The sequence below is a fragment of the Hippocampus comes genome, unplaced genomic scaffold, assembly GCF_001891065.2.
Source record: "Hippocampus comes isolate QL1 unplaced genomic scaffold, H_comes_QL1_v1.1 scaffold72, whole genome shotgun sequence".
Taxonomy (NCBI): domain Eukaryota; kingdom Metazoa; phylum Chordata; class Actinopteri; order Syngnathiformes; family Syngnathidae; genus Hippocampus; species Hippocampus comes.
Window position 1 is genome coordinate 313385 of NW_017806030.1, and position 24668 is coordinate 338052.

Below are 24668 nucleotides of genomic sequence, written 5' to 3' on the forward strand. Positions count from 1 at the left end.
AAATTATTTTTGCCCGCTCACGATATGACTTTTTAAATTTGAACTTTTTACCTCATAGTATAACTTGGATGATATTTATAGATTAATTTCCTATTTTGATTTGCCTAAACAACCTACAGCAGTTCAAATTTCAAAAGCGGCTGCAAACTAGACAGGGACGTCATCCGCCCACGCTCAGGTGAGACGTACCTACTTTGAGGGCGGGTTGTTCTTTGTTGAACGACACCCGAAACAAGAACCAAGTTGAGCTGGCCAACTCTACTCTCCTGTCGTCCCCTGCACCGTACCCTAGAGATGGAGAAGTCGCCGACTTTGCCCTGCGAGTCGGAGGGCTCCTTGCAACCCCCGCCGCCGGACGACGACGACGCCAGCTCGGCGTGCTCCGACGAGCTGCTGGGCTCCCAGTCGCGCCGCTGGCTCGCGGAACTATTGGCGGCGGACGACCCGGGCGTGCGCGCCAGCGACGCCGACGTCAACGGAGAGAGGATGGCGGTGGGCCGCGACGGGCTCTTCGTCGACTATCATTTCCCACTCGGAGAGCTCGAGATGAAGGCCGGCGTCAAGTGGAAGCGGCCCAAGGTCAACCACTTACATTATTCGGTTATTCACACATGCAAACAAATATTAAAAAGTATACAAATAGAAGATATCACATACATAAACCCCAGGGGCGTCGCTGAGTTTCATGGAGAAGAGGGATTCAGCCCCCAGGTAGTGAACAGGATGTGGGCAAAGAGCACACCAGCATAACATTTCTCAAGCAGAAAACAAAGACTGAGCAATAGGGTTTCAACATTTTTGGATAGATTTAACGATGATACAATACGGTGTAAAATTTATAGCAGTAGCCTATGAGTGTACGTGCATGAGTGTGTGTGTAAAACTGTACCCAGCTACCTTAAACATACATAAACCCAGTGTGGTGTCCACAAATTGGAAAATGTTGCAAGGTAAGCTGCATATGAATGACAAAAGTAGATAAACAAAATTAATGCTACTTCAGGAGACTATTTTTTTCTCATACTATTGGTGTATAAATTACTATTGGTCTGTAAAATCCTTGGATAATCAGTTTTTTTTTTTTACTATCACTGCAATATTGACGTCTTGGAATAATGTAGTGACAACATTGTGTTAATATTAACATAACTTACCCGTGTGTATGAAACATGTATTGCACATGCGAATGTAGTTATCATTCTCCTGTTAAATTTAGATGTCTTTTAAGTTATCAAATGTGAAATGTATTATTTAGATAGAACACAACAATTTGGTTTGGTGGAGAAAATAACCTGCACAAATATTTCACATTAATGTAACCGAAAGTTATATTTTCAGCTCCATCTGCCTTCTCGATTTACAATGCAATTGTATTGTATTGTACAAATCCAATACAGAAAAGGATGAAATCATGATGCACCTTCACATTTACATTTTAGTTAAATATGTTATTAGTGTATATATTTGTAAACTAGACTAGTGTAGGGTGCAATTTGTCTTATTTAAAGATTGTTTCATATTGTTTGCTGGTGTTGTTAAGGGGTGTTGGCATTTCAATCGGGTAAGGTGATTTGAGTTCTGAGTGAGTTTTTTTTTTTGCATAAATTCATATGTGATATGGCAATGTCAGTTCAGATTCTGAAAACTTTGATCTTCCTTGTGGTGCAATGAAGGGAGCACTTTAAATACCGGTAGTTTACTATATGGTACTCTATACTACCAGAAAGACTTGTATAGCAAGAACACAGCACACACAACTGGGACAAGTAGGAACCTGGCTGTAAGCCTCGTAGTACAGTAGCACACTTTTTTTTAAACATACTTACAGACATCTGTACACTTTTTCCTGTATGCTAGGAGCTGTGCTCGTCGCCTCAGTTCACTGTTGATGGAGCGTCACGCCTGGACGTCCGTCAAGGAAAGCTAAGTGAGTGCACAAGGAGACTAAATCGATTTAGTGTTGCCATCCGTCTCATATACATGGTCCAAATGTGGTAGCAAATGGACTAAATCTGAAAGTCTAGGGCAAGTTTTTCTTTGAAGGACAACTGGAAATGTCCAAAATGGTCGCTTCAACCCAAAAAGGCAGAATTCCTGTTTGTTTAGGGTTTTTTTTTCCCCAGGCATAGCTTCTTGAGACATTTTTGTGGGTCGACTCGTGATAGACATGTTGCTGAAATAAACTGGCTTTGGGGGCTGCATCTTCCAAACATTCATGTCCTATTTAATAACCCAAAAATTGTAATTCCAAACCAAAATGGCGGACTTCCTATGTTTTCATACATAGTTTATTGAGACTTTTTTTGTGGGTTTGCTTATGATCGACTACCAAACGTTTGTAGGTCGCGTTACCACTACAGTCGTAAGTCTGATTACCCCATCAAACTTTTAGATGTACTGTATTTATTTATTTTTTGGGGGTGCGGGCTTTTCATAAAAGACATGCTTTGGTAGGTGAATTTTCAAAACATTGTGAAAGTGTCTGTCGAGGAAAGTCTGCAATATTTTAACTTCCTGCTATTTTTCTTCAACTTCTCCCGCTACCTCAGGTGACTGCTGGTTGCTTTCCGCCATCGCATCTCTGGCCGTACACCAACGTCTGCTCCGCAAGGTGGTTCCTCCCGGACAAACCTTCCAGGACGGATACAATGGCAGCTTCATCTTCAGGGTAAACACATCCATGTTGTTATTGGTGTTCACTTTGTGTTAATTTGATTGGCAGAAGCTCACATGAACCTTATAAGGTTTCAATGTGACACATCCTGTTGCCAAGGGGAGAGATCATTAACCACAGGCATAACCTGTTTCAATATGCACCGCAGGAAACCATAAAGAAGCAAAAACAATTGTACATAGAATAGAGTTGTAATTTCGGGGGGGAGAAGGTTGTACCGGTACTAAAGATGCAAGTTTATGAGGGTATAGTCGTATGTTTTCTAGACTAAAGGGGTCATTTTATCTGGAGAAATGAAGGTAAAATATTAGAGGAGTTTTTCTTTTTTTTAATGTTGAACAAAACACTGTTTTAATTCTCGTGACTTTTTCCCCTAAAAAAACATAATTCTTTCAGATTAGATTGTTTTTAAAATAAAAAAATATGACTTTATTTTTGTTTAATAAAACTGTTGTTCAGAAAAATATCAATTCTTGTTAAAAATGCCTCTTTTTCTGGAAAAAAATTATTCAGTCTCATAACATGACACATTTTTGTCTTTTGCAAAACACTAAGATATTGAATAACATAATACATAAAAATGGCATTTACACCCCCCCCCAATTCTTACTTTATTCTAAAAGGAGGGGGAAAAAATTGAATTTTTAATGTAGAAAAAAATCGAACATAATTCTTGTCAGAACACATCTTTTTCTGAAGAATTACATAATTTTCGAACAAATGTTTAACCCGTTCAGGGACGGCGGTTACTACAGTGGACAGTTAATCAGGTTATCAGTTTACAGGTTATCAATATTGGTGTATGAAAGGGTAAAGTTTCATTGATCAGTGAGATAATGTCCCTTCTTGCCCTCCATAGTTCTGGCAGTACGGTCAGTGGGAGGACGTCCGAATCGACGACTTGCTACCGACTTATGGAAACAATCTGATCTACCTCAGCTCACCGGAAAAACGAGAGTTCTGGAGCTCCCTGCTCGAGAAGGCCTATGCCAAGTGAGGACCCGTCTGCCTCCAAATGTTTTGCCATCTAACATCACCCATTTGCCAAGTAGTATATATGGTTAACATTTCACAGTTATTAGACAAAATCTCCCTCTTTGAAGGGTGCCTGGAAATGTGCAAAATGGCCCTAAAAAAATGCACGTCAAACCAAAATGTCTTTCTTTCGGGGCATGTCTTCTTGAGACGTTATTGTGAGTCGATTCATGATAGACATGCCTACCAGATTTCATTTTCCAAATCATTTCAATATCACACATGGTAGGTTAATTGAACACCCTGTATTGTCCCGAAGTGTGATTGTGAGTGTGTTGTTGTTCGTCTATGTGTGCCCTGGGATTGGCTGGCAACCAGTTCAGGGTGTCCCCCGCTTACTGCCTGCAGACAGCTGGGATCGGCCCCAGCACGGCCATGACCCTTGTGAGGATAAACGATTCGGGTAATGGATGGATGGATAACCTTGGATACAAATTTGACCAATCGACATGAAATTTGGTGGCGGGCCCTTTCATTTTGATCGCACAAAACGATAGCTAGTTGACAGTTACAGTGTTCTGTGTGTGATCCAGGCTGAAAGGCGGCTACCGCGCCCTGGACATGGGCTTCCCTCACGAGGCCATGGTCGACATGACGGGTGGGGTGGCTGAGGTTCTGAGTGTGGCCGTGCTTCCCAGGGAGCTTCCGGCGTTCCTGGCTGAGCTGCTAGCCAAAGGAGCGCTCATCAACTGTGCCAACACGCAGGTGAGAGGTGCCAAGGCCTGTCAAGTCACATCTTGATTTTAATCCTGCCACCTTTTCTCCAAAACTCCACCCGAAGATACTTGTATTATCTGATATGACTCATGACTTTTTTTTTAATGAGTTTTTGAATGGATGTGTTTCCCCTGTAGGGTCCTGTGGAGTACAGGAATGATCTGGGAATCATGTTCAGACATGCTTACTCGCTGACTGCCGTGGAGAAGGTAAAATGATGCTTGTCACTTCTTGTGGGTTTTTATTCATCATCTCTAAATGTCTGGTAAATTTGACAGTTGATAATCATTTGCTGCTCAAAACAGGAGGAAAAAAAACTTTGAACAGAAATACAAAAGACTGAATTAGGGAGATATACACTTCGCCTGATATGATGATGTTATTGCTAATTTGTTTCCAGCTCCGACCCTCCTATGTGGAGTTTGCATGTCCTCCCCGTGCCTGAGTGGGTTTTCTCCGGGTACTCCGGTTTCCTCCCATATTCCAAAAGCATTCGCACCAGGTTAATGGAACACTCTAAATTGTCCCTGGGTGTGACTGTGAGTGCGGATGGTTGTTTGTCTATGTTTGCCCTGTGGTTGGCTGGCAACCAGTTCAGGATGTCCCCCGCCTACTGCGTGAAGACGGCTGGGATAGGCTCCAGCACATCCCATGACCCTTGTGAGGATAAAGCGGATCGGAAAATGGATGAATGAAAGATAAAAATGTCTCTAAATGGCCACTTGTTGCTTGGCAGAATTCACATAACTAAATCCAAACTGCCCCATCAACCACTCCCACATGCTGTTTAACTGACAAACATCTGTCTTCTGTTCTTGTTAATTAAGGCAGAATTGGAAGGGATCAAATCGGACTGTCCCACAGGCCAATGAAAAGAAATAAGCAAACGCCAAAGTGGACGCACGTGCAAACCCATTAGGCAGTTAACGTAGGTGCTGACTAGGGCGCCATGTCAAAAAACAGAGCGCTTAATCAGATTAAACCCGCACTACGATCATGCAACATGGTTGTTTATATCAACTACTCTAAATTCGCTGTTGATTGTACAGTTTCTTCAAACACGACAGACTTGTTGGATATCAAGAGAAAAGGCCTCATCCGGTGGGCCCGCACTGTTGAAACGGTGTTGCTTAAGCTAATGCTAACCCAGATGACAGCAGTAACTAGCGTCTTATTTTTACAAAAGTTTAGATGGACATGTTTAACTCACATTTAAACCCTCAGGTGCAGACCACCTATGGACCTGTGGACCTGGTGCGTATTCTCAACCCGTGGGGCAACACAGAGTGGCTGGGCCCATGGAGTGACCGAAATGGGTTTGCATCATTTTACTGACTCGAAAGATGCTTATTATAGTGCTATGTATGATAAACAGTCGACAACCAATCAAAAACATGTATCTCAAATTTTGAGCCTTATTCATTCATGCAGGAGGCAATCTGAAATATTTATTGTTATTATTATTATTATTATTATTATATATTAATTAATTTCTTTTACAAAAACTGCTTTTGCAGGCCAGAGTGGAACACTGTGAGCGCCGAGGAGCAAAAGAGGCTGCACCGAATCCAGCGGGAGGACGGAGAGTTCTGGTGAGTTTATTAAAAAAAAAAAAAGATTAAGGTTAGTATTATAATAAGTCCTTAGAAACATCAAAATGGAAGTCGCAAAGACAGAATGGATGGAAGGATGGAGAGAAGAGAAAGAAAATTAAAAAAATACAAAAGAGGATAAAAATCAGGAGCGATTTAGGAGGATAAGGAGAAAGGAAGGGATGAAGAGGAAGCAAATAATATTAAAGGGACAAGGAAGAAAGGAAGGACGAACATAATAGAAAGGAAAGCAGAGCTTCAGCACACACAGTAGAAAATGACAAGTTTTGAATCTCAAGACAATATCCAAGACAGACCAAAGCTGAAGTCTTGAATTTTAAATTAGTTCCACTGGTAAGCGGAACAAGTTTTCACGTGCTATAACATCACACGGTATATGATGTTACTGAACAAAATAAAAGGATTATGAAAGCGAAAGAGAAAGAAAGTAAGAGAGAAATGATCAAAGTAGGAGAACATGATGGAAAGCAAAGCAGTGAAGAAGTGAGAGAGAAAAAAAAAAATCACTGTTTTGTGCAGGATGTCGGTGTCTGACTTCCGGCAGAACTTCGAGACAATGGAGGTTTGTCATCTGGCCGACCTTCAGAACGATGCCAGTGTGCAACCGTGGTCGTCTGTACACTTTTTCCTGTATGCTAGGAGCTGTGCTCGTCGCCTCAGTTCACTGTTGATGGAGCGTCACGCCTGGACGTCCGTCAAGGAAAGCTAAGTGAGTGCACAAGGAGACTAAATCGATTTAGTGTTGCCATCCGTCTCATATACATGGTCCAAATGTGGTAGCAAATGGACTAAATCTGAAAGTCTAGGGCAAGTTTTTCTTTGAAGGACAACTGGAAATGTCCAAAATGGTCGCTTCAACCCAAAAAGGCAGAATTCCTGTTTGTTTAGGGTTTTTTTTTCCCCAGGCATAGCTTCTTGAGACATTTTTGTGGGTTGACTCGTGATAGACATGTTGCTGAAATAAACTGGCTTTGGGGGCTGCATCTTCCAAACATTCATGTCCTATTTAATAACCCAAAAATTGTAATTCCAAACCAAAATGGCGGACTTCCTATGTTTTCATACATAGTTTATTGAGACTTTTTTTGTGGGTTTGCTTATGATCGACTACCAAACGTTTGTAGGTCGCGTTACCACTACAGTCGTAAGTCTGATTACCCCATCAAACTTTTAGATGTACTGTATTTATTTATTTTTTGGGGGTGCGGGCTTTTCATAAAAGACATGCTTTGGTAGGTGAATTTTCAAAACATTGTGAAAGTGTCTGTCGAGGAAAGTCTGCAATATTTTAACTTCCTGCTATTTTTCTTCAACTTCTCCCGCTACCTCAGGTGACTGCTGGTTGCTTTCCGCCATCGCATCTCTGGCCGTACACCAACGTCTGCTCCGCAAGGTGGTTCCTCCCGGACAAACCTTCCAGGACGGATACAATGGCAGCTTCATCTTCAGGGTAAACACATCCATGTTGTTATTGGTGTTCACTTTGTGTTAATTTGATTGGCAGAAGCTCACATGAACCTTATAAGGTTTCAATGTGACACATCCTGTTGCCAAGGGGAGAGATCATTAACCACAGGCATAACCTGTTTCAATATGCACCGCAGGAAACCATAAAGAAGCAAAAACAATTGTACATAGAATAGAGTTGTAATTTCGGGGGGGAGAAGGTTGTACCGGTACTAAAGATGCAAGTTTATGAGGGTATAGTCGTATGTTTTCTAGACTAAAGGGGTCATTTTATCTGGAGAAATGAAGGTAAAATATTAGAGGAGTTTTTCTTTTTTTTAATGTTGAACAAAACACTGTTTTAATTCTCGTGACTTTTTCCCCTAAAAAAACATAATTCTTTCAGATTAGATTGTTTTTAAAATAAAAAAATATGACTTTATTTTTGTTTAATAAAACTGTTGTTCAGAAAAATATCAATTCTTGTTAAAAATGCCTCTTTTTCTGGAAAAAAATTATTCAGTCTCATAACATGACACATTTTTGTCTTTTGCAAAACACTAAGATATTGAATAACATAATACATAAAAATGGCATTTACACCCCCCCCCAATTCTTACTTTATTCTAAAAGGAGGGGGAAAAAATTGAATTTTTAATGTAGAAAAAAATCGAACATAATTCTTGTCAGAACACATCTTTTTCTGAAGAATTACATAATTTTCGAACAAATGTTTAACCCGTTCAGGGACGGCGGTTACTACAGTGGACAGTTAATCAGGTTATCAGTTTACAGGTTATCAATATTGGTGTATGAAAGGGTAAAGTTTCATTGATCAGTGAGATAATGTCCCTTCTTGCCCTCCATAGTTCTGGCAGTACGGTCAGTGGGAGGACGTCCGAATCGACGACTTGCTACCGACTTATGGAAACAATCTGATCTACCTCAGCTCACCGGAAAAACGAGAGTTCTGGAGCTCCCTGCTCGAGAAGGCCTATGCCAAGTGAGGACCCGTCTGCCTCCAAATGTTTTGCCATCTAACATCACCCATTTGCCAAGTAGTATATATGGTTAACATTTCACAGTTATTAGACAAAATCTCCCTCTTTGAAGGGTGCCTGGAAATGTGCAAAATGGCCCTAAAAAAATGCACGTCAAACCAAAATGTCTTTCTTTCGGGGCATGTCTTCTTGAGACGTTATTGTGAGTCGATTCATGATAGACATGCCTACCAGATTTCATTTTCCAAATCATTTCAATATCACACATGGTAGGTTAATTGAACACCCTGTATTGTCCCGAAGTGTGATTGTGAGTGTGTTGTTGTTCGTCTATGTGTGCCCTGGGATTGGCTGGCAACCAGTTCAGGGTGTCCCCCGCTTACTGCCTGCAGACAGCTGGGATCGGCCCCAGCACGGCCATGACCCTTGTGAGGATAAACGATTCGGGTAATGGATGGATGGATAACCTTGGATACAAATTTGACCAATCGACATGAAATTTGGTGGCGGGCCCTTTCATTTTGATCGCACAAAACGATAGCTAGTTGACAGTTACAGTGTTCTGTGTGTGATCCAGGCTGAAAGGCGGCTACCGCGCCCTGGACATGGGCTTCCCTCACGAGGCCATGGTCGACATGACGGGTGGGGTGGCTGAGGTTCTGAGTGTGGCCGTGCTTCCCAGGGAGCTTCCGGCGTTCCTGGCTGAGCTGCTAGCCAAAGGAGCGCTCATCAACTGTGCCAACACGCAGGTGAGAGGTGCCAAGGCCTGTCAAGTCACATCTTGATTTTAATCCTGCCACCTTTTCTCCAAAACTCCACCCGAAGATACTTGTATTATCTGATATGACTCATGACTTTTTTTTTAATGAGTTTTTGAATGGATGTGTTTCCCCTGTAGGGTCCTGTGGAGTACAGGAATGATCTGGGAATCATGTTCAGACATGCTTACTCGCTGACTGCCGTGGAGAAGGTAAAATGATGCTTGTCACTTCTTGTGGGTTTTTATTCATCATCTCTAAATGTCTGGTAAATTTGACAGTTGATAATCATTTGCTGCTCAAAACAGGAGGAAAAAAAACTTTGAACAGAAATACAAAAGACTGAATTAGGGAGATATACACTTCGCCTGATATGATGATGTTATTGCTAATTTGTTTCCAGCTCCGACCCTCCTATGTGGAGTTTGCATGTCCTCCCCGTGCCTGAGTGGGTTTTCTCCGGGTACTCCGGTTTCCTCCCATATTCCAAAAGCATTCGCACCAGGTTAATGGAACACTCTAAATTGTCCCTGGGTGTGACTGTGAGTGCGGATGGTTGTTTGTCTATGTTTGCCCTGTGGTTGGCTGGCAACCAGTTCAGGATGTCCCCCGCCTACTGCGTGAAGACGGCTGGGATAGGCTCCAGCACATCCCATGACCCTTGTGAGGATAAAGCGGATCGGAAAATGGATGAATGAAAGATAAAAATGTCTCTAAATGGCCACTTGTTGCTTGGCAGAATTCACATAACTAAATCCAAACTGCCCCATCAACCACTCCCACATGCTGTTTAACTGACAAACATCTGTCTTCTGTTCTTGTTAATTAAGGCAGAATTGGAAGGGATCAAATCGGACTGTCCCACAGGCCAATGAAAAGAAATAAGCAAACGCCAAAGTGGACGCACGTGCAAACCCATTAGGCAGTTAACGTAGGTGCTGACTAGGGCGCCATGTCAAAAAACAGAGCGCTTAATCAGATTAAACCCGCACTACGATCATGCAACATGGTTGTTTATATCAACTACTCTAAATTCGCTGTTGATTGTACAGTTTCTTCAAACACGACAGACTTGTTGGATATCAAGAGAAAAGGCCTCATCCGGTGGGCCCGCACTGTTGAAACGGTGTTGCTTAAGCTAATGCTAACCCAGATGACAGCAGTAACTAGCGTCTTATTTTTACAAAAGTTTAGATGGACATGTTTAACTCACATTTAAACCCTCAGGTGCAGACCACCTATGGACCTGTGGACCTGGTGCGTATTCTCAACCCGTGGGGCAACACAGAGTGGCTGGGCCCATGGAGTGACCGAAATGGGTTTGCATCATTTTACTGACTCGAAAGATGCTTATTATAGTGCTATGTATGATAAACAGTCGACAACCAATCAAAAACATGTATCTCAAATTTTGAGCCTTATTCATTCATGCAGGAGGCAATCTGAAATATTTATTGTTATTATTATTATTATTATTATTATATATTAATTAATTTCTTTTACAAAAACTGCTTTTGCAGGCCAGAGTGGAACACTGTGAGCGCCGAGGAGCAAAAGAGGCTGCACCGAATCCAGCGGGAGGACGGAGAGTTCTGGTGAGTTTATTAAAAAAAAAAAAAGATTAAGGTTAGTATTATAATAAGTCCTTAGAAACATCAAAATGGAAGTCGCAAAGACAGAATGGATGGAAGGATGGAGAGAAGAGAAAGAAAATTAAAAAAATACAAAAGAGGATAAAAATCAGGAGCGATTTAGGAGGATAAGGAGAAAGGAAGGGATGAAGAGGAAGCAAATAATATTAAAGGGACAAGGAAGAAAGGAAGGACGAACATAATAGAAAGGAAAGCAGAGCTTCAGCACACACAGTAGAAAATGACAAGTTTTGAATCTCAAGACAATATCCAAGACAGACCAAAGCTGAAGTCTTGAATTTTAAATTAGTTCCACTGGTAAGCGGAACAAGTTTTCACGTGCTATAACATCACACGGTATATGATGTTACTGAACAAAATAAAAGGATTATGAAAGCGAAAGAGAAAGAAAGTAAGAGAGAAATGATCAAAGTAGGAGAACATGATGGAAAGCAAAGCAGTGAAGAAGTGAGAGAGAAAAAAAAAAATCACTGTTTTGTGCAGGATGTCGGTGTCTGACTTCCGGCAGAACTTCGAGACAATGGAGGTTTGTCATCTGGCCGACCTTCAGAACGATGCCAGTGTGCAACCGTGGTCGTGCGCAATGCATCATGGGACTTGGGTGCCACATATCTCCGCCGGGGGCTCTCCCAAAGGGGGTAAATACACTCAGACACAAACACACCAAAGAAAAAGAAAAACTTTCAAGGCTTGAAATAGTCTTTATTTCTTTGCAGAGCATCTTTGCATTAATCCCAGTGACCTGAAGCAAGGGTTGACAATATGAATATGACAAGATAACAAAAGAACATTTGTTTTTATTTTTCATATGATCGAGGGTTTTTATTTCTTCAAGTCACATTGCGCATAACAGCAAACTGTATGTTCTTGTCTCGAAGCAAAGCTAAAAAAAAAGAAGAAAAAAGATCTACTGTAATGTAATTTGAGGACATTGATTGTGAAGACCTCAAAAGTCAAAATCAAAAACTTTGTGAAGATAATCAAATAATATTGTTGATGTAAACATTTTATACTACTTTTATATTATTCATTCCATGAAAATCAAAACTCAGGACTCTCATGTGAAGACAAACAAATAATATTATGGATATTATAAAGAGTTCGGAAAAACAAATCTGTGATTCTCGATGTCACCTGGTGGATCGGGACCTCTAATGCAGAGTCACGGAACAGCTTCAGTGGGGTTTTGCTTCTAAATACTGCGTGTGTTTGTGTTTCAGGTTGGTTCTGGCAAAATCCACAGTTTGGCTTGGTCCTCTCCCAAGTGGAGCATGGATCACCTGAGCCTCCCACGCGCTGCGCCTTTATTTTGGCTCTCATGCAGAAATTTCAACGACGCAGAGGCATCGACCTGTCCATTGCTCTCCACATATACCCGGTATACACGCGAATTCACTCACACTACACTACGCGCGCGCACACACGCACGCACGCACGCACGCACGCACGCACGCACGCACGCACACACACACACACACACACACACACACACAAACTTAAATGTACACACTCACAGAATTGACATAAAGCCTGGTTAGCACAGTCGGTAGAGCGTCACTTTTAATCTGAATGTCCAGGCTTCAAGTCCCTGTTCAGGCATTATGCGTTTTACATCGCTCTTGCTCTTAACAACGCCCCCCACCCCACTCACTCTTACATACACACTCACATGATCAAGAAAGACCCCATGTATCTTAGTTGGTAGAGCATCTCACTTTTAATCTGAAGGTCCAGGATTCAAATACCTATACAGGCACTTTCATTTGTTCTTAAAGATAATCACTATCTTGCCGCTCACCTTCTAAACTAAACCCTCACTCACTTTGTCATCCACACACACATTTGCATTGTCAATACTGCATCACGCAGTTGGTAGAGCATCACTTAAGCTGCTGGTCCAGGTTACAGGTCCTTATTTAGGTGATGTCCTCTCCTACAGAGCCTGGATAGCTCAGTCGGTAGAGCATCAGACTTTTAATCTGAGGGTCCAGGGTTCAAGTCCCTGTTCAGGCGATATAGTTGACCTGGTAATCGTTAACTTTACGTAATAGACATTTTTCTGTTGTTGTCAGCTGATCGTTCTGAGTCATAACATTGACTCTTCAGAACGTTTGTCCTTGATTTCAAGTACATAAACAATGAATTCATTTGAGTCTGCCAAGAAAGTCTGGAAAGTCCACACAGAGCCTGGATAGCTCAGTCGGTAGAGCATCAGACTTTTAATCTGAGGGTCCAGGGTTCAAGTCCCTGTTCAGGCGATACATTTTAAATCCTCGTGCTCAGAATAATGATCACAAGTCACCCAACTCAGTCTAACATGCACACTCAAATACACTTCTTTCCAGACTCTGTGTACTTCAGTTTATACAGCCTCACCCACTCAGTCTAACATGCACACTCAAATACACATTCACAGGTTCTTTCCAGACTCTGTGTACTTCAGTTTATACAGCATCAAACTATTAATCTTGGATTCACAATCACAATGCTCTCACTATCTCATACACACTCAGCAGTGCTTTATGTCTTGGATAGCTCAGTCGGTAGAGCATGAGAATTTTAATCTGAAGGTCCACATTTCATGTCCTTGTTCAGGCATTTTACATTGCTGACTCGCTTGTAAGTTTTTTTGTTTGTTTGTTTTTTTGTGCAGATACTGGATATCTCAGTCGGTAGAACATATGGCTTTTAATCGGATAGTCCAGGGCTCAACATCCTGTTTAGGAGGTGACTAATTATTATTTGGCCCTTCCAGGCACCTCACGAGGGCACCCACCTGTCACCTGAAGACCTGAGCAAGCTCCGGCCGGCGATGAGCAGCAGCTACTACTCATCGCGGCGAGAAGTGGTTCTCCGTGGCCACCTCCAGCCAGGTCGCTACGTCATCATCCCGTCTACCGCCGAGCCCAATCAACAGGGAGCCTTCCTGCTGCGGGTACTGACCGAGCAAGGCCACGCCGCCACGTGAGTCCTTTTTCTTTGGATCTGATTTTACACCGAACCTTGCGATGCGTCTCAGATCGCGCCCGAGCCCTGTCGCTTATTGCTAAAATCCGTAAAGTAATTGAGCCTTTTTGTTCATCATGTTGACAATCTAGCTAAATAACGCAACCAAAGAATATATAAATTAGATATATTCACATCGAAAAGTAAGTCTGTTGTGTGTTTTCCAGCCCAGCTCAACACCCCACACGTGACCTCACTTCAATAACTGCAGTAAGTTATGCACTTTGTACAGTGAAAGGCTTTTAGCCACATTGGCAATTTCAATAGAATAATGAAAATTCTTTCTGACTTGATTAATTTCTCCCAACAGCCTCATTATCCCCATCAGGCAGCTCTCCCTTCGCTTAAAGCCATGATGCAGCTCTTCAAGAAGCACTGCAACAAGGTTCGAAAAGCGGTTGTCACTGAGAGGTTTTCAAATATATTCACATTTCATTAATATTTTGGATACTTTATGTCACTAGAGAGGATTTTGCAAACCACATCACCTTCACAGCCTGCTGACCGAGGCCATCCAGGGAGGAGGTCAGTGACATAATCTTACTTTGTGGCCCCTTTCATGCAGAGATATTGCAAAATTAGTGGCGCAGTTACATATTGATCTGCCCTTTGCCTTTTATGCAGAACCCAGAGAAACTTTCAAATGATGACATGACATCCTGCCTCACATAATTAGGTACTTTCAAAATCATTATGCACAATTTTAACATTGGCACTATGCTTAAATATAGGAAAAACGTATAAGATAAAACTTTAAATAATTCTTGAATTAAAATTTATTGTAAATAAAAGTTGAAAATGTACCGAAAGATTTTGGGCAATTATATAGCACTTTGATAACTCCACTGACCAATTATACTGGACTGGATTTTAAAAAAGTTGAAACCACTATAACATTATGCACTGTTTGAACAATACACTTGGTGATTGTTTCATAAAACACTCAAAATTCCTGCCAAAATCTCTGTTCAACATAATTCTTGGTCAGTGGTAATTTGTTGCCAGGCAGAATTCGTGCCTAATAACAATACATTTAATTTATCTCTCGCTTTTCAAAAGAAATCAAAGACTCTTTACACTTTACAAAAAGTAAACTATAAAAAAAATACAGAGGCAAACAGACATCAATCAAACAAAACAAATTATTAGCCTCTTCAAGAAATATTGGCACATCTGTGGACAGGGAGCAATGGAAGGAAAGTAAGACACGGGTGAAGGCAATTATCTAAAAAAAGTGATAAGCAGCCTGAGAAATTTTACACATGATTTTCTTGAATGAATTTGTGATTAAATAGGAATGGAACTGTGAAAGGTTGTTGTAAAGAGAAACAGTACCATCTGGTGGCGTTGTTTATAGCGTAACCGTCGCCACAGTTTGGTAAAACGTGTCCACACCATTGGTGTTCATGATGTACAAACCATCAGAGGTGGGCACGTCTGTCCGTCGGTCATCGTTTCGTCATTATTTCAGGCCAGCCAAGTCTGTCGTCGTTGGGCGACAGTCAATCGACATTGAGAACGTACTTACTACATCACAGGAAGTTCAAGTCAACTTTATTGTCAAATGCACTCTATGTGCAACATACAGCACAGATGAAATGTATTTCCTCTCAACCATAGGAGAGAGAGAAGGTGCAGCACATGCAAACTCGAGTTGAAAAAAAACAAAACACCAAAACATTGCTGTATGTCTTTTGGTCCCATAGAGTGCAATGGCATTGCACTATTTTGTTTTAATTTCACCAATTCCACGTGCATGCGTCTCTTGAGGTTGTTGTTTTTTTGCGTGTGCGTGTGTGTGTGTGTGTGCGTGTGTGTGTGCGTGTGTGTGTGTGTGTGTGTGTGTGTGTGTGTGTGTGTGTGTGTGTGTGTGTGCGTGTGTGTGTGTGTGTGTGTGTGTGTGTGTGTGTGTGTGTGTGTGAGACATAGTAAATACTTTTTCGTCGCCGATTGGCTGTCGCAGCCACCGCGGGACTGGGCCAGCCTGAAATAATGAGACAATGATGACTGACGGACTGACATGCCCAAGCGTGTAACTTGTGTGCATAAATCATGTTGTGTACTTGAGCTAATATGTACTAACTTTTTTTTTTTTTTTTTTTATAATGTTCTCTTGTGTTCAGTGTTGGCAGGCAGTGAGAAGAACTTGGCTCTAGAACACTGCAAGAGCTTGGTGGTCCTCATGGACGTATCCTTAAAGACACTCACACACTTGCAAAAACACAAGCTTGATTCAGGGTTAGGCTCCAAACCCGAACTCCAAGCTAATCCTCAACCGTCACTCCAAAAGCTTTATTAGATGAGAATTTTGTTTTCTTCGGGTACTCCGGTTTCTTCCCACATTGCAAAAGCATGCGCAGTCGGTTAATTTATCACTCTTGGTTGTTCTTTGTCTCTGTGTGCCCTGCGATTGGCTTGCAACCCGTTCAGGGTGTACCCCGCCTGCTGCCCGAAGAGAGCTAGGACAAGACAAACAAAATGCTGACAACTCGAGCTCGCCCACGCCCCTCGTGAAGCTCAGCAGTTTGGATAATGGATTGATGGATGAATGAGAATTCGGCCTCTGATTCTCAAACCAAGGATTTTCAATTTATTGTGTATGGGTAGCCGAACTTAAATCCTCAACCCCCAACTTCAACCCCATCCTCTGACTCTTTTCAGTCTCAGATTCAAAATTCATTTCATGTGAGAATTTTCTTGACACCAATGTTCCCTCCAGAGTCAAGGGATTGCTCAGCTAACATGGTCAGAGTTCCAAGCACTCTGGGACAAGATCCGGTTGTGGACGGTAAGTCAAGGTTGGATTTAAAGACTGCAGGATTTCGCGTTTTACACACTCTTTAACCTCATTTTAGGACATCTTTCTGGTATACGACAAGAACAAGACACAACGTCTGGAGTACAAGGAAGTGGCCCCCGCTCTGAAGGCCGCAGGTATGACTTGAAGGCTAATGGAAGACTTAAATTAAAGTGTTCTGGGCTAATTGACTCTAGTTGCCCAAAAATTTCAAACAAGTACTGTATACTCAACAGATGGTGAATATTTCAACATCACAAGTCAGACCTTGATCGAACGTCTTGTATGTGATGAAGGACTCAGTCTGAAGAGATGCTAGTCCAGAAACTTGCATAACGTCTTATTTGGAGTGACAAATAACCCTCAAATCTGCCTTGTCTATACAATGTGTCGGCTGCAGGCATCGTGGTGGATGACCTGGTGATGCAGCTGGTGGGCCTGAGGTACACGGAGTCGGACATGACCATCAGCTACCCTGGCTTCCTGTACCTCGTCATGAAACTGGAGAGCATGATCCGTAAGGACACTGGAACTATAATGGATGCGATACAGACAAATATTGAGGCGCAGCTCCTCCTAAATTAATGAATCGATCGTGGTGGGATTATGGTGTGGGGGGGGGGGCAATCGTGTGGTTTAGATGACATCACAGAAGAAGTTTTCTTCCTGTACGTGGTCTAATACTTTTGTCCATATTGTGTATTCATTTGCAAATTAATCAGGTAAAGCACTGATTAAAGGCTTATAAACTGTCTTGCACATCTCACTTTCATTTTTGCTTCTCCAACAGACAAATTTCATGCATATGACATGGTGGGAATGGGCTGCATTTCATTAAACTACAGACAAGTACGTCATTCCTCCAGGATTTATTTTTACGTTTGACATTTAAAGCTTTTAAAACTAGTAATTGTGTTGTGTTTCAGTGGCTCCACATGACCATTTACAACTGAGGCAGAAGAGTCACGGGATATCCTCCAGTGTTTGCTCTGCATGTGTGAGGCCTTGATGTTACACATGTAAACTATAGCTGCACCGACGGAAAGATACATGAAGCACAGTTTTTATTGTTCAGGCCATGATTGAAACATCGCTGCTTCTTTTTCTATGTGCCTGCTTTGAAAACTTCTGATGATTATTTGTGATTAATGAGGCTTTGTTTTATTGTGACTGAGTATATGTACAGTACAGTGTGTGTGTGTGTGTATGTATGTGTATATACAGTATATATATATATATATATATCAAATACTAACTGTACTGCATTCTAATTACACAAAATCTGTGAAATGATAAATACCTTACATGTTCTTTTACTGTATCCTCCATTCTCAAAAGGTGGAACAAATATTTTTATGTGTTCCCCTACATGTGGCACTGCCTCTTTTAAATTGTGCTCACGCCTTTGACCCTCTTTCTCTTGATGTCCATGGGGAGGGAAGCATCTTTCGAGCTGAAGAAACTTTATTTCACTTCGAAGTTTAAATCTTTTAATACATTGCTGTGCCATATAATTTGCGTAGGGGCACGCTGTACCACCATAATTGAGGGGAGGACATCGTTTTTGCTTTTATCGTCAGGTTTTGTGATTGAGACGATTAAACGCAAACAACACAAGAAGAAACCCTGCTGTGCCTTGTCACTATTCTTAAGCACAATGCAGTCGGAACATAAATCCATTATCTGATCGTCGCTTATCCTCACGATGAGGGTTGCAGGTGTGCTGGAGCCTATCCCAGCAGGCGGGGGTACACCCTGGACTAGTTGCCAGCCAATCGCAGGGGACACAAAGATGAACAATCATTCACACTCACAATCATACCTACGGACAATTTAGAATGTTCCATTAACCTGCCATTCTTGTTTTTGGAATGTGCGAGGAAACTGGAGTACCCAGAAAAAATCCGCGCAGGCAAGGGGAGAACTTGCAAACTCCACACAGGAAGGCCGGAGCTGGAATCAAACCTGCACTACTGCATTGTGAGGCGGACATGCTAACCATTCGCCAACTGTGCTGCCATACACACACGCACACGCACACATAGATAGATATATACACAAAACTCCACTAGAGGGCGCCAGACAACGTCAAACGTTTGTTCCCGAAGAAAATTTGTCAGACTTGGAATAAGATTTCCATCAACCTTTTCATTTTCATACACTGCGGTTCAACGGTTACAAGAATATGCAGCGATGTGTCCTTGTGTGTATGTGAGTGCATAAATTTGTGTGTGTGTGTACACACAAAACTATCACAGGCTCCAAATTTGAGAACTCGCCTTCAAAATAAAAGCAATAAAGAGACAGTCGATACTATTTTTGAGTTTCACAGTTAATAACAATTCCCGTCATGTTTATTCATTTATTTTTACTAAATATGCCCATTATCTGATTTGCTTTCATGAAGATAATCACTGTCTTTCAGCATAATTAGTGTTTAGTCCACGAAATAGAGTGATGTACATCACATTAGATTAAGTTTTTTAATTTTCAACGGTAGAAAAATGTGAACAGAATGGAGATAAAGAAGGATGAAATACAAATGTAGTGCTGGACTGAATATTCTGAAAGAAACAGCAGCCCAATGTGTATCCCAGTGTGACATGGACTTAGGTCTAAAGCACAGGTGACAATGTTTGGTCGTTGAAGGCCACTATCCTGCATCTTTTCGATGTTTCCCTACCCCAATACACCTAAGTCAAGTGATCAGGTCTTCAGCAAGCTCTTCAGGAGCCTGATAACGATCCTGATCAACAGGTGTGTTGGAGGAAGGAAACATCTAAAACATTTAAGACTGTGTCCCTCAAAGACCGAAGTTTGCAAAGAAATACTGTATTATTATGATTACTTTTATTTTTTTTGCATTCCTATAAAAATCCTACTTTTTTTGTGTGTGTCGATTCTCACATGTGTTGCTTCTCATCGAAATAAATATTATTCTATTAGTTTGCATTGAAATTTAGAGAAATTATACTTGATCCATCCATCCATTTTCTAATCCACTTAATCCTCACAAGGGTCGTGGTCGTGCTGGAGCCTATCCTAGCTGTCTTCGAGCAGTAGGCGGGGGACAACCTCAACTGGTTGCCAGCCAATCATCGTGCACACAAAGACAAAGAACCATTCGCAACCATTATCATACCTCGGGACAATTTCAGGCGCTCAATCAACGTACCACGCACATTTTTGAAATTTGTAAGGAAACTGGAGTACCTGGAGAAAACCCATGCCGGCAAGGGGAGAACATGCAAACACAGGAATGCTGGGCCCAGACTCCAACACATGACCTCTGCACTCTGAGCTTACCAGCCGATTATTGTGCCGCCTATAGTACGCGCGCACACACACACACACAAACACACACACAAACACACACACACACACACACACACACACACAGACATAATACGATAGATGATAATATCTCAGCCTAAGAGCATAATTGGCCTTGTAATTTCTTAAATTTTTAGAAAACATAAAAGAAAAAAAAAACAAGACTAACGAGAAGAGTTGCCTCGATTCAACCTTTTATTGGATATCAAGACTTGGATGATTGAGAATCTACACAAACATAAGACAAAAACACATCCCTAGCAAGCACATTTGTATTTATTAAGAGCTACTGTATATTGTAACACTTTGACATTTATGCTAATAGGCTAATGCTACAAGATGTTCATACTTTCATGTGGGTCTTGTTTTTTTTTTTTTTTTTTTTTTTTTTTAGACACAAACATGTGCGTAAAAAATACAAAATGCTATATCAAAATTGTTCGTATTAATGTAAAGGTTTTTGTGGGCATTGAGCGAGCTACTGTTTATACTGGACTGTATATCGTTGTCCCAACATGGAGGCAGTTCCTTTATTGTGAAGGCGGCCGTCGGAAGTGTTGTCGCCCTCTCGCTGGTAGGAGCGGCCGGGTTCCGCCCAACAGCCTAGCACCACGCTCAGGAAAGCTTTTCTTCTCCGAGTGAGCAGCCTCCCCACCCGTCCGCTTGCCTGCGAACACCGGATACTCCAGTCTAAAAAAAGAAAAAGAAAAAGAAGAGACCTTGCACGGTGACGGCCGAGAGCGGCGAGTGAAGGACTCCTTGCTGCGTCGAGCTTCCGTCCCAAACCCGGCCTCTGGTTCGCTTTTGGTTCGTTTGGACATTTTTTCCTCCCTGGTCACTTGACATTTTTTTTTGTCGCCGACATGGTCGACTACCACGCCGGACATTTTTTCCTCCCTGGTCGCTTGACATTTTTTTTTTGTCGCCGACATGGTCGACTACCACGCCGCCAACAACCAATACTCGTCTGGCGGGCCGCAGACCTATATGGAGCAGGAGAATGATTGGGACCGGGACTTGCTGCTGGACCCGGCATGGGAGAAACAGCAGAGGAAGGTAAGGAGAAGTAGCCGACTCTGTGATGCGGTTGTGGCGGGGAGGCAGGGAGGCATTCAGACGGGCAGGGAGGCAGGCAGACTGGCAGAGAGGGAAGGAAGCTGGAGGGTGGGAATGAGGAAGAAAATGGCAAGGGAGGGACCGGGAGGTCAGGAAGCGAATGCGGGCCTCGGTTGGCCCACTTTCTCCATTATGGCTCCCGGAGCTCGGTCACTTTCACCCCCTCAACTCCCTCCTGCCCGATTGTTTAAAATTTGTTTCGCCATTGTTTTCGTCGCGCTGCTGCCACTTTATTGAAGGCATTTCATTTTACCCCCCCTCCCCGAAGCTTCCCAACCGAACGGAAACATGGCATCACATTGTCCGGAAAAAGCCCAACTTGATCCGTGTGTGATTTCTTAGTTTCACGCTCCGAACGCGGAGCTAGTCCAGGTTTTTCTTGGCCTTCGGTTCGCTCGGCGCCTGCCTTGGTTCGTTTGGCAAACTCTCCGACAGGCGGGGGAGAATTTTGTCAAATAGTTTGTAAAACTTTTCGGAGTCAAACATGACTTGAGCATATTTGACAATTGTGTGGCTCATCGCCCTCGAGTGTGTGTGGGAGTTTTGACGTTCTGTACTCGTGAAACGTCATACGAGTATACGCTACGTAATGCGATTTCTGGTGTGTAAATAGACGAATTACTCTCGGTGTTTTTGAAATGCTGCGTTTCTTTCTTTTTTTAACGATTTGCAATCGGTCTTTTCAGATTTTACACGGTTTGTATGACACTGAACGCAACGCTTTGACTGACAGTCGTGACAATAGTTGTCAATCTGGTGTATTAAATGACTTTATTAACCAAAAACAATGAAATTATACTTTTAAAGTTACCAGTACTGTAACTGTAGAGTGGTCTTTTTCCTCAAATAGATATTTTTGCACTAAAAGTAGTTGACACCTGATTTTGCCAGCTGCTTGGAGTGTGAAGTTCAATGTGGGGAATTTGAGTTTTTGTAATCAGATAATGGCTGGATGGATGGAGTACCGGTAACTCAAACATAGCAAATTCATATAAAATGACAATGAAGGGAATTCTTTGTCATATTGTTTGAAACTTTCACACTAGAGCAGTTGACCATTCCCCGAGTTTATCTCTGGTAACTCCATAGTGTGCAAAGTTCATTATATGTTTGTGTGTGTGGTGATGGGGAGTGAGATGGGGGGCAGGTATAAGATTTTGTACTCACAATGATGAAATGTCATACTATTATACACTACACAATGATGTGTTTCTCAATATATAAATACACAATCCAAATTTCAAACCACTGTGGAAGTCGAGTGAATAATAATTGCAATCTAAATCACTGCATTTAAAAAAAATTGACATATGTTTCCAAGTTCTGAGTGTCACTGAACACAACATGTTGATTGCATTGGACAGAGAGATTTTATAACTCACTCAATCTTGTATTAGAACTCTACTTGAATTTTGTTTTTAATTTAAATTAATTAATCTCCATCCATCCATTTTCTGAACCACTTAATCCTCAAGGGTTGCGGGGGGTGTTGGAGCCTATCCCAGCCGTCTTCGGGCAGTAGGCGGGGGACACCTTGAACCGGTTGCCAGCCAATTGCAGGGCACACACAGACGAAGAACCATCCACTCTCACACCTCGGGACAATTCAGGGTGTTCAATCAGCCTGCCATGCATGTTTTTGGAATGTGGGAGGAAACCGGAGTACCCGGAGAAAACCCACGCAGGCCCGGGGAGAACATGCAAACTTTACACAGGGAGGCCGGAGCAGTCCCTCTGCACTGTGAGGTCGACGCGCTAACCACTGGACTACCGGCCCCTCATTAAATAGTATAATAATTGAATTACTATGAAAACAATGTGATTAATGTTAACTCTGTCGATTTTATCATGTGACAAATACTCAGGATAAATTTGGCTGAATTGTCACCGTTGTAGTTTACAATTGAACCTTTAGCCGTCAAATGCACACCATACCGACATGTTCCTGGGGCCAAAGTTTGTCTTGTGCCGACCTGGCCAATCATTGACTCCCTGCGCAACTTCTGGAGGACAGTGTATGTTTTAATTCTCAGATTTGATGTTCTGGTATGTCTTTTCATTGCTGTAGTTTAATTAGATAATAGCACAGTGGGAAGCTTCAGAGGAAGTACTCAAAACTTACAAAATATCAATAAAAGTAGCACAATTGCATGTTGACTTGGCAGTGCATGTAATGAATGGAAAAGAGTGAGTGCGACCGTTTCCAGCACTCAGCGGGGAGCGTGTTGAAGGACTAACGAGGAACTATTGCCTAACAGCGTGGTGTGTGTGTGTGTGTGTGTGTGTGTGTGTGTGTGTGTGTGTGTGTGTGTGTGTGTGTGTGTGCGCGCGCGCGTGCGTGCGTGCGTGATTCCCTGGTCAGATGACTGACATACTAACTAGCAGCGTGACAACACTCCCAACATTCACAGTTTGTTTTTATTAGGCCACTCTGCGTGTCTTTTAGCCGTCAAATGCACACCTTACCCACTTGTTCCTGGGGCCAAAGTTTGTCCTGTGCCGACCTGGCCAATCATTGACTCCCTGCGCAAACACAAGTGCTCAGTTAGGTGATTGATTGATGAGGGGGCCAAGAAAAGGCGGTGCAGAGAACACCTGACCGATTTCGCTGACCCAACGTCATTAGTGACGGTGGCAACGTGGGACAAGCAAGGAAATGTACCTGTGGCATGGCTTCGCTCGCCCTGCCAGTCATTGCGCAAGTGAGCGGTAAAAAGGGTGTGCGATGCACACCTCATTTTGAAGAAGTCGTTTGGAAAGAAAAGGATGTGAATTCGGGCAGGGTCCGACATGACCATGAGCCATGTTGTGGTAGCCCAAAGTGGCACTGACCCTGCATACTCATGAGACAATACGAAAAGTTTTATAATTATATTGTATAAGTTTTATATATTCTCTCATATTTAGTGTCATTCTACTGTTATGTAAGCATTTCAGAAAATATCACTTCACTGTAGATGCTTTCTGTCATGTTATGTATTTTTGTGTTTGCAGTATAAAATCTATTCAGTTTATCTTCATCAGGATAACGGGTGAACTGAAGCCTAGCTGAGCTGGCATTGGGCAGGAAGCGGGTTAAACTCTGGATTGGTTGCTTTCGATAAAGACGATGTACGCAAGCATTGGGGGGGGCGGGAAATGAAGTACTCGACACAGGACGGCCTGAGCCGAGATTCAAACTGAGAACCTCACCTGAGAGGCAGACTTGCTAACTGCTAGTATGCTGATTTGACCCTCAAAGTTGACATTGAGATCAGTTATATCTGCACTAATCTACTCAGAGTCAACCATAAAACCTTTATTCAAAGTTCAGGAAATTATTACATTTTTAACACCAACTGACACATAAATATTAAATACAATCAAACGCTAATGCAGTTTGAAATGCATATACTGTAGCTCTGTCTTCTAAGAGCCCACACATCCAATAATATTTTTTAGGAGAAACTGTAAAGGCAAATGAATCTGTGCTTTACCATGACACCCCTAATTTGCAAATCAGGCTTGTTTGCTGTGGGAA

At 42.2% G+C, this 24668-nt stretch overlaps 2 protein-coding genes and 2 non-coding genes across 8 annotated transcripts in view; all 4 read left to right on the forward strand.

The window, feature by feature from the left end:
* Positions 1–181: 181 nt before the first annotated feature.
* Positions 182–18323, forward strand: LOC109529391 (calpain-3). 4 transcript variants are annotated; one of them, XM_019892754.1, is made up of 21 exons: positions 187–579; positions 1858–1927; positions 2550–2668; positions 3534–3667; positions 4243–4414; positions 4564–4635; positions 5651–5742; positions 5944–6018; positions 6559–6610; positions 11432–11534; positions 12117–12274; positions 13652–13860; positions 14070–14112; positions 14213–14287; positions 14367–14427; positions 16026–16090; positions 16622–16690; positions 16758–16836; positions 17100–17216; positions 17490–17548; positions 17626–18323. In XM_019892754.1, exons 1-21 carry the CDS (start codon positions 295–297, stop codon positions 17650–17652), a joined length of 2136 nt encoding a protein of 711 aa, XP_019748313.1. In that variant the 5' UTR covers positions 187–294; the 3' UTR covers positions 17653–18323. The 4 variants fall into 4 exon arrangements, with proteins under 4 accessions (XP_019748314.1, XP_019748313.1, XP_019748312.1 ...); XM_019892753.1 differs by having other exon boundaries at positions 6559–6601; positions 11423–11534; XM_019892752.1 differs by having other exon boundaries at positions 188–579; positions 6559–6648; positions 11470–11534.
* On the forward strand, positions 12837–12909 carry trnak-uuu (transfer RNA lysine (anticodon UUU)). The gene has a single exon. It is a non-coding gene; the product is annotated as a tRNA-Lys (tRNA).
* Positions 13082–13154, forward strand: trnak-uuu (transfer RNA lysine (anticodon UUU)). Its single transcript has one exon. It is a non-coding gene; the product is annotated as a tRNA-Lys (tRNA).
* A 2593-nt stretch (positions 18324–20916) lies between the features above and the next one.
* actn4 (actinin, alpha 4) overlaps positions 20917–24668 on the forward strand; it is a 47398-nt gene continuing 43646 nt past the window's right edge. For both annotated transcript variants that reach the window (XM_019892717.1, XM_019892718.1), the window contains exon 1: positions 20917–21088. In XM_019892717.1, the coding sequence (XP_019748276.1) occupies positions 20963–21088 (126 nt within the window). In that variant the 5' untranslated portion in view covers positions 20917–20962. The remainder of the gene's footprint in view (positions 21089–24668) is intronic.

Bases quoted from the DNA above. Each gene is read 5' to 3' on its own strand.
- LOC109529391 (XM_019892754.1), top strand. From the start codon at position 295: ATGGAGAAGTCGCCGACTTTGCCCTGCGAGTCGGAGGGCTCCTTGCAA. The intron at 4,415-4,563 runs GTGAGAGGTGCC...TTTCCCCTGTAG, and splicing joins TCAACTGTGCCAACACGCAG to GGTCCTGTGGAGTACAGGAA. The intron at 6,019-6,558 runs GTGAGTTTATTA...TGTTTTGTGCAG, and splicing joins CGGGAGGACGGAGAGTTCTG to GATGTCGGTGTCTGACTTCC.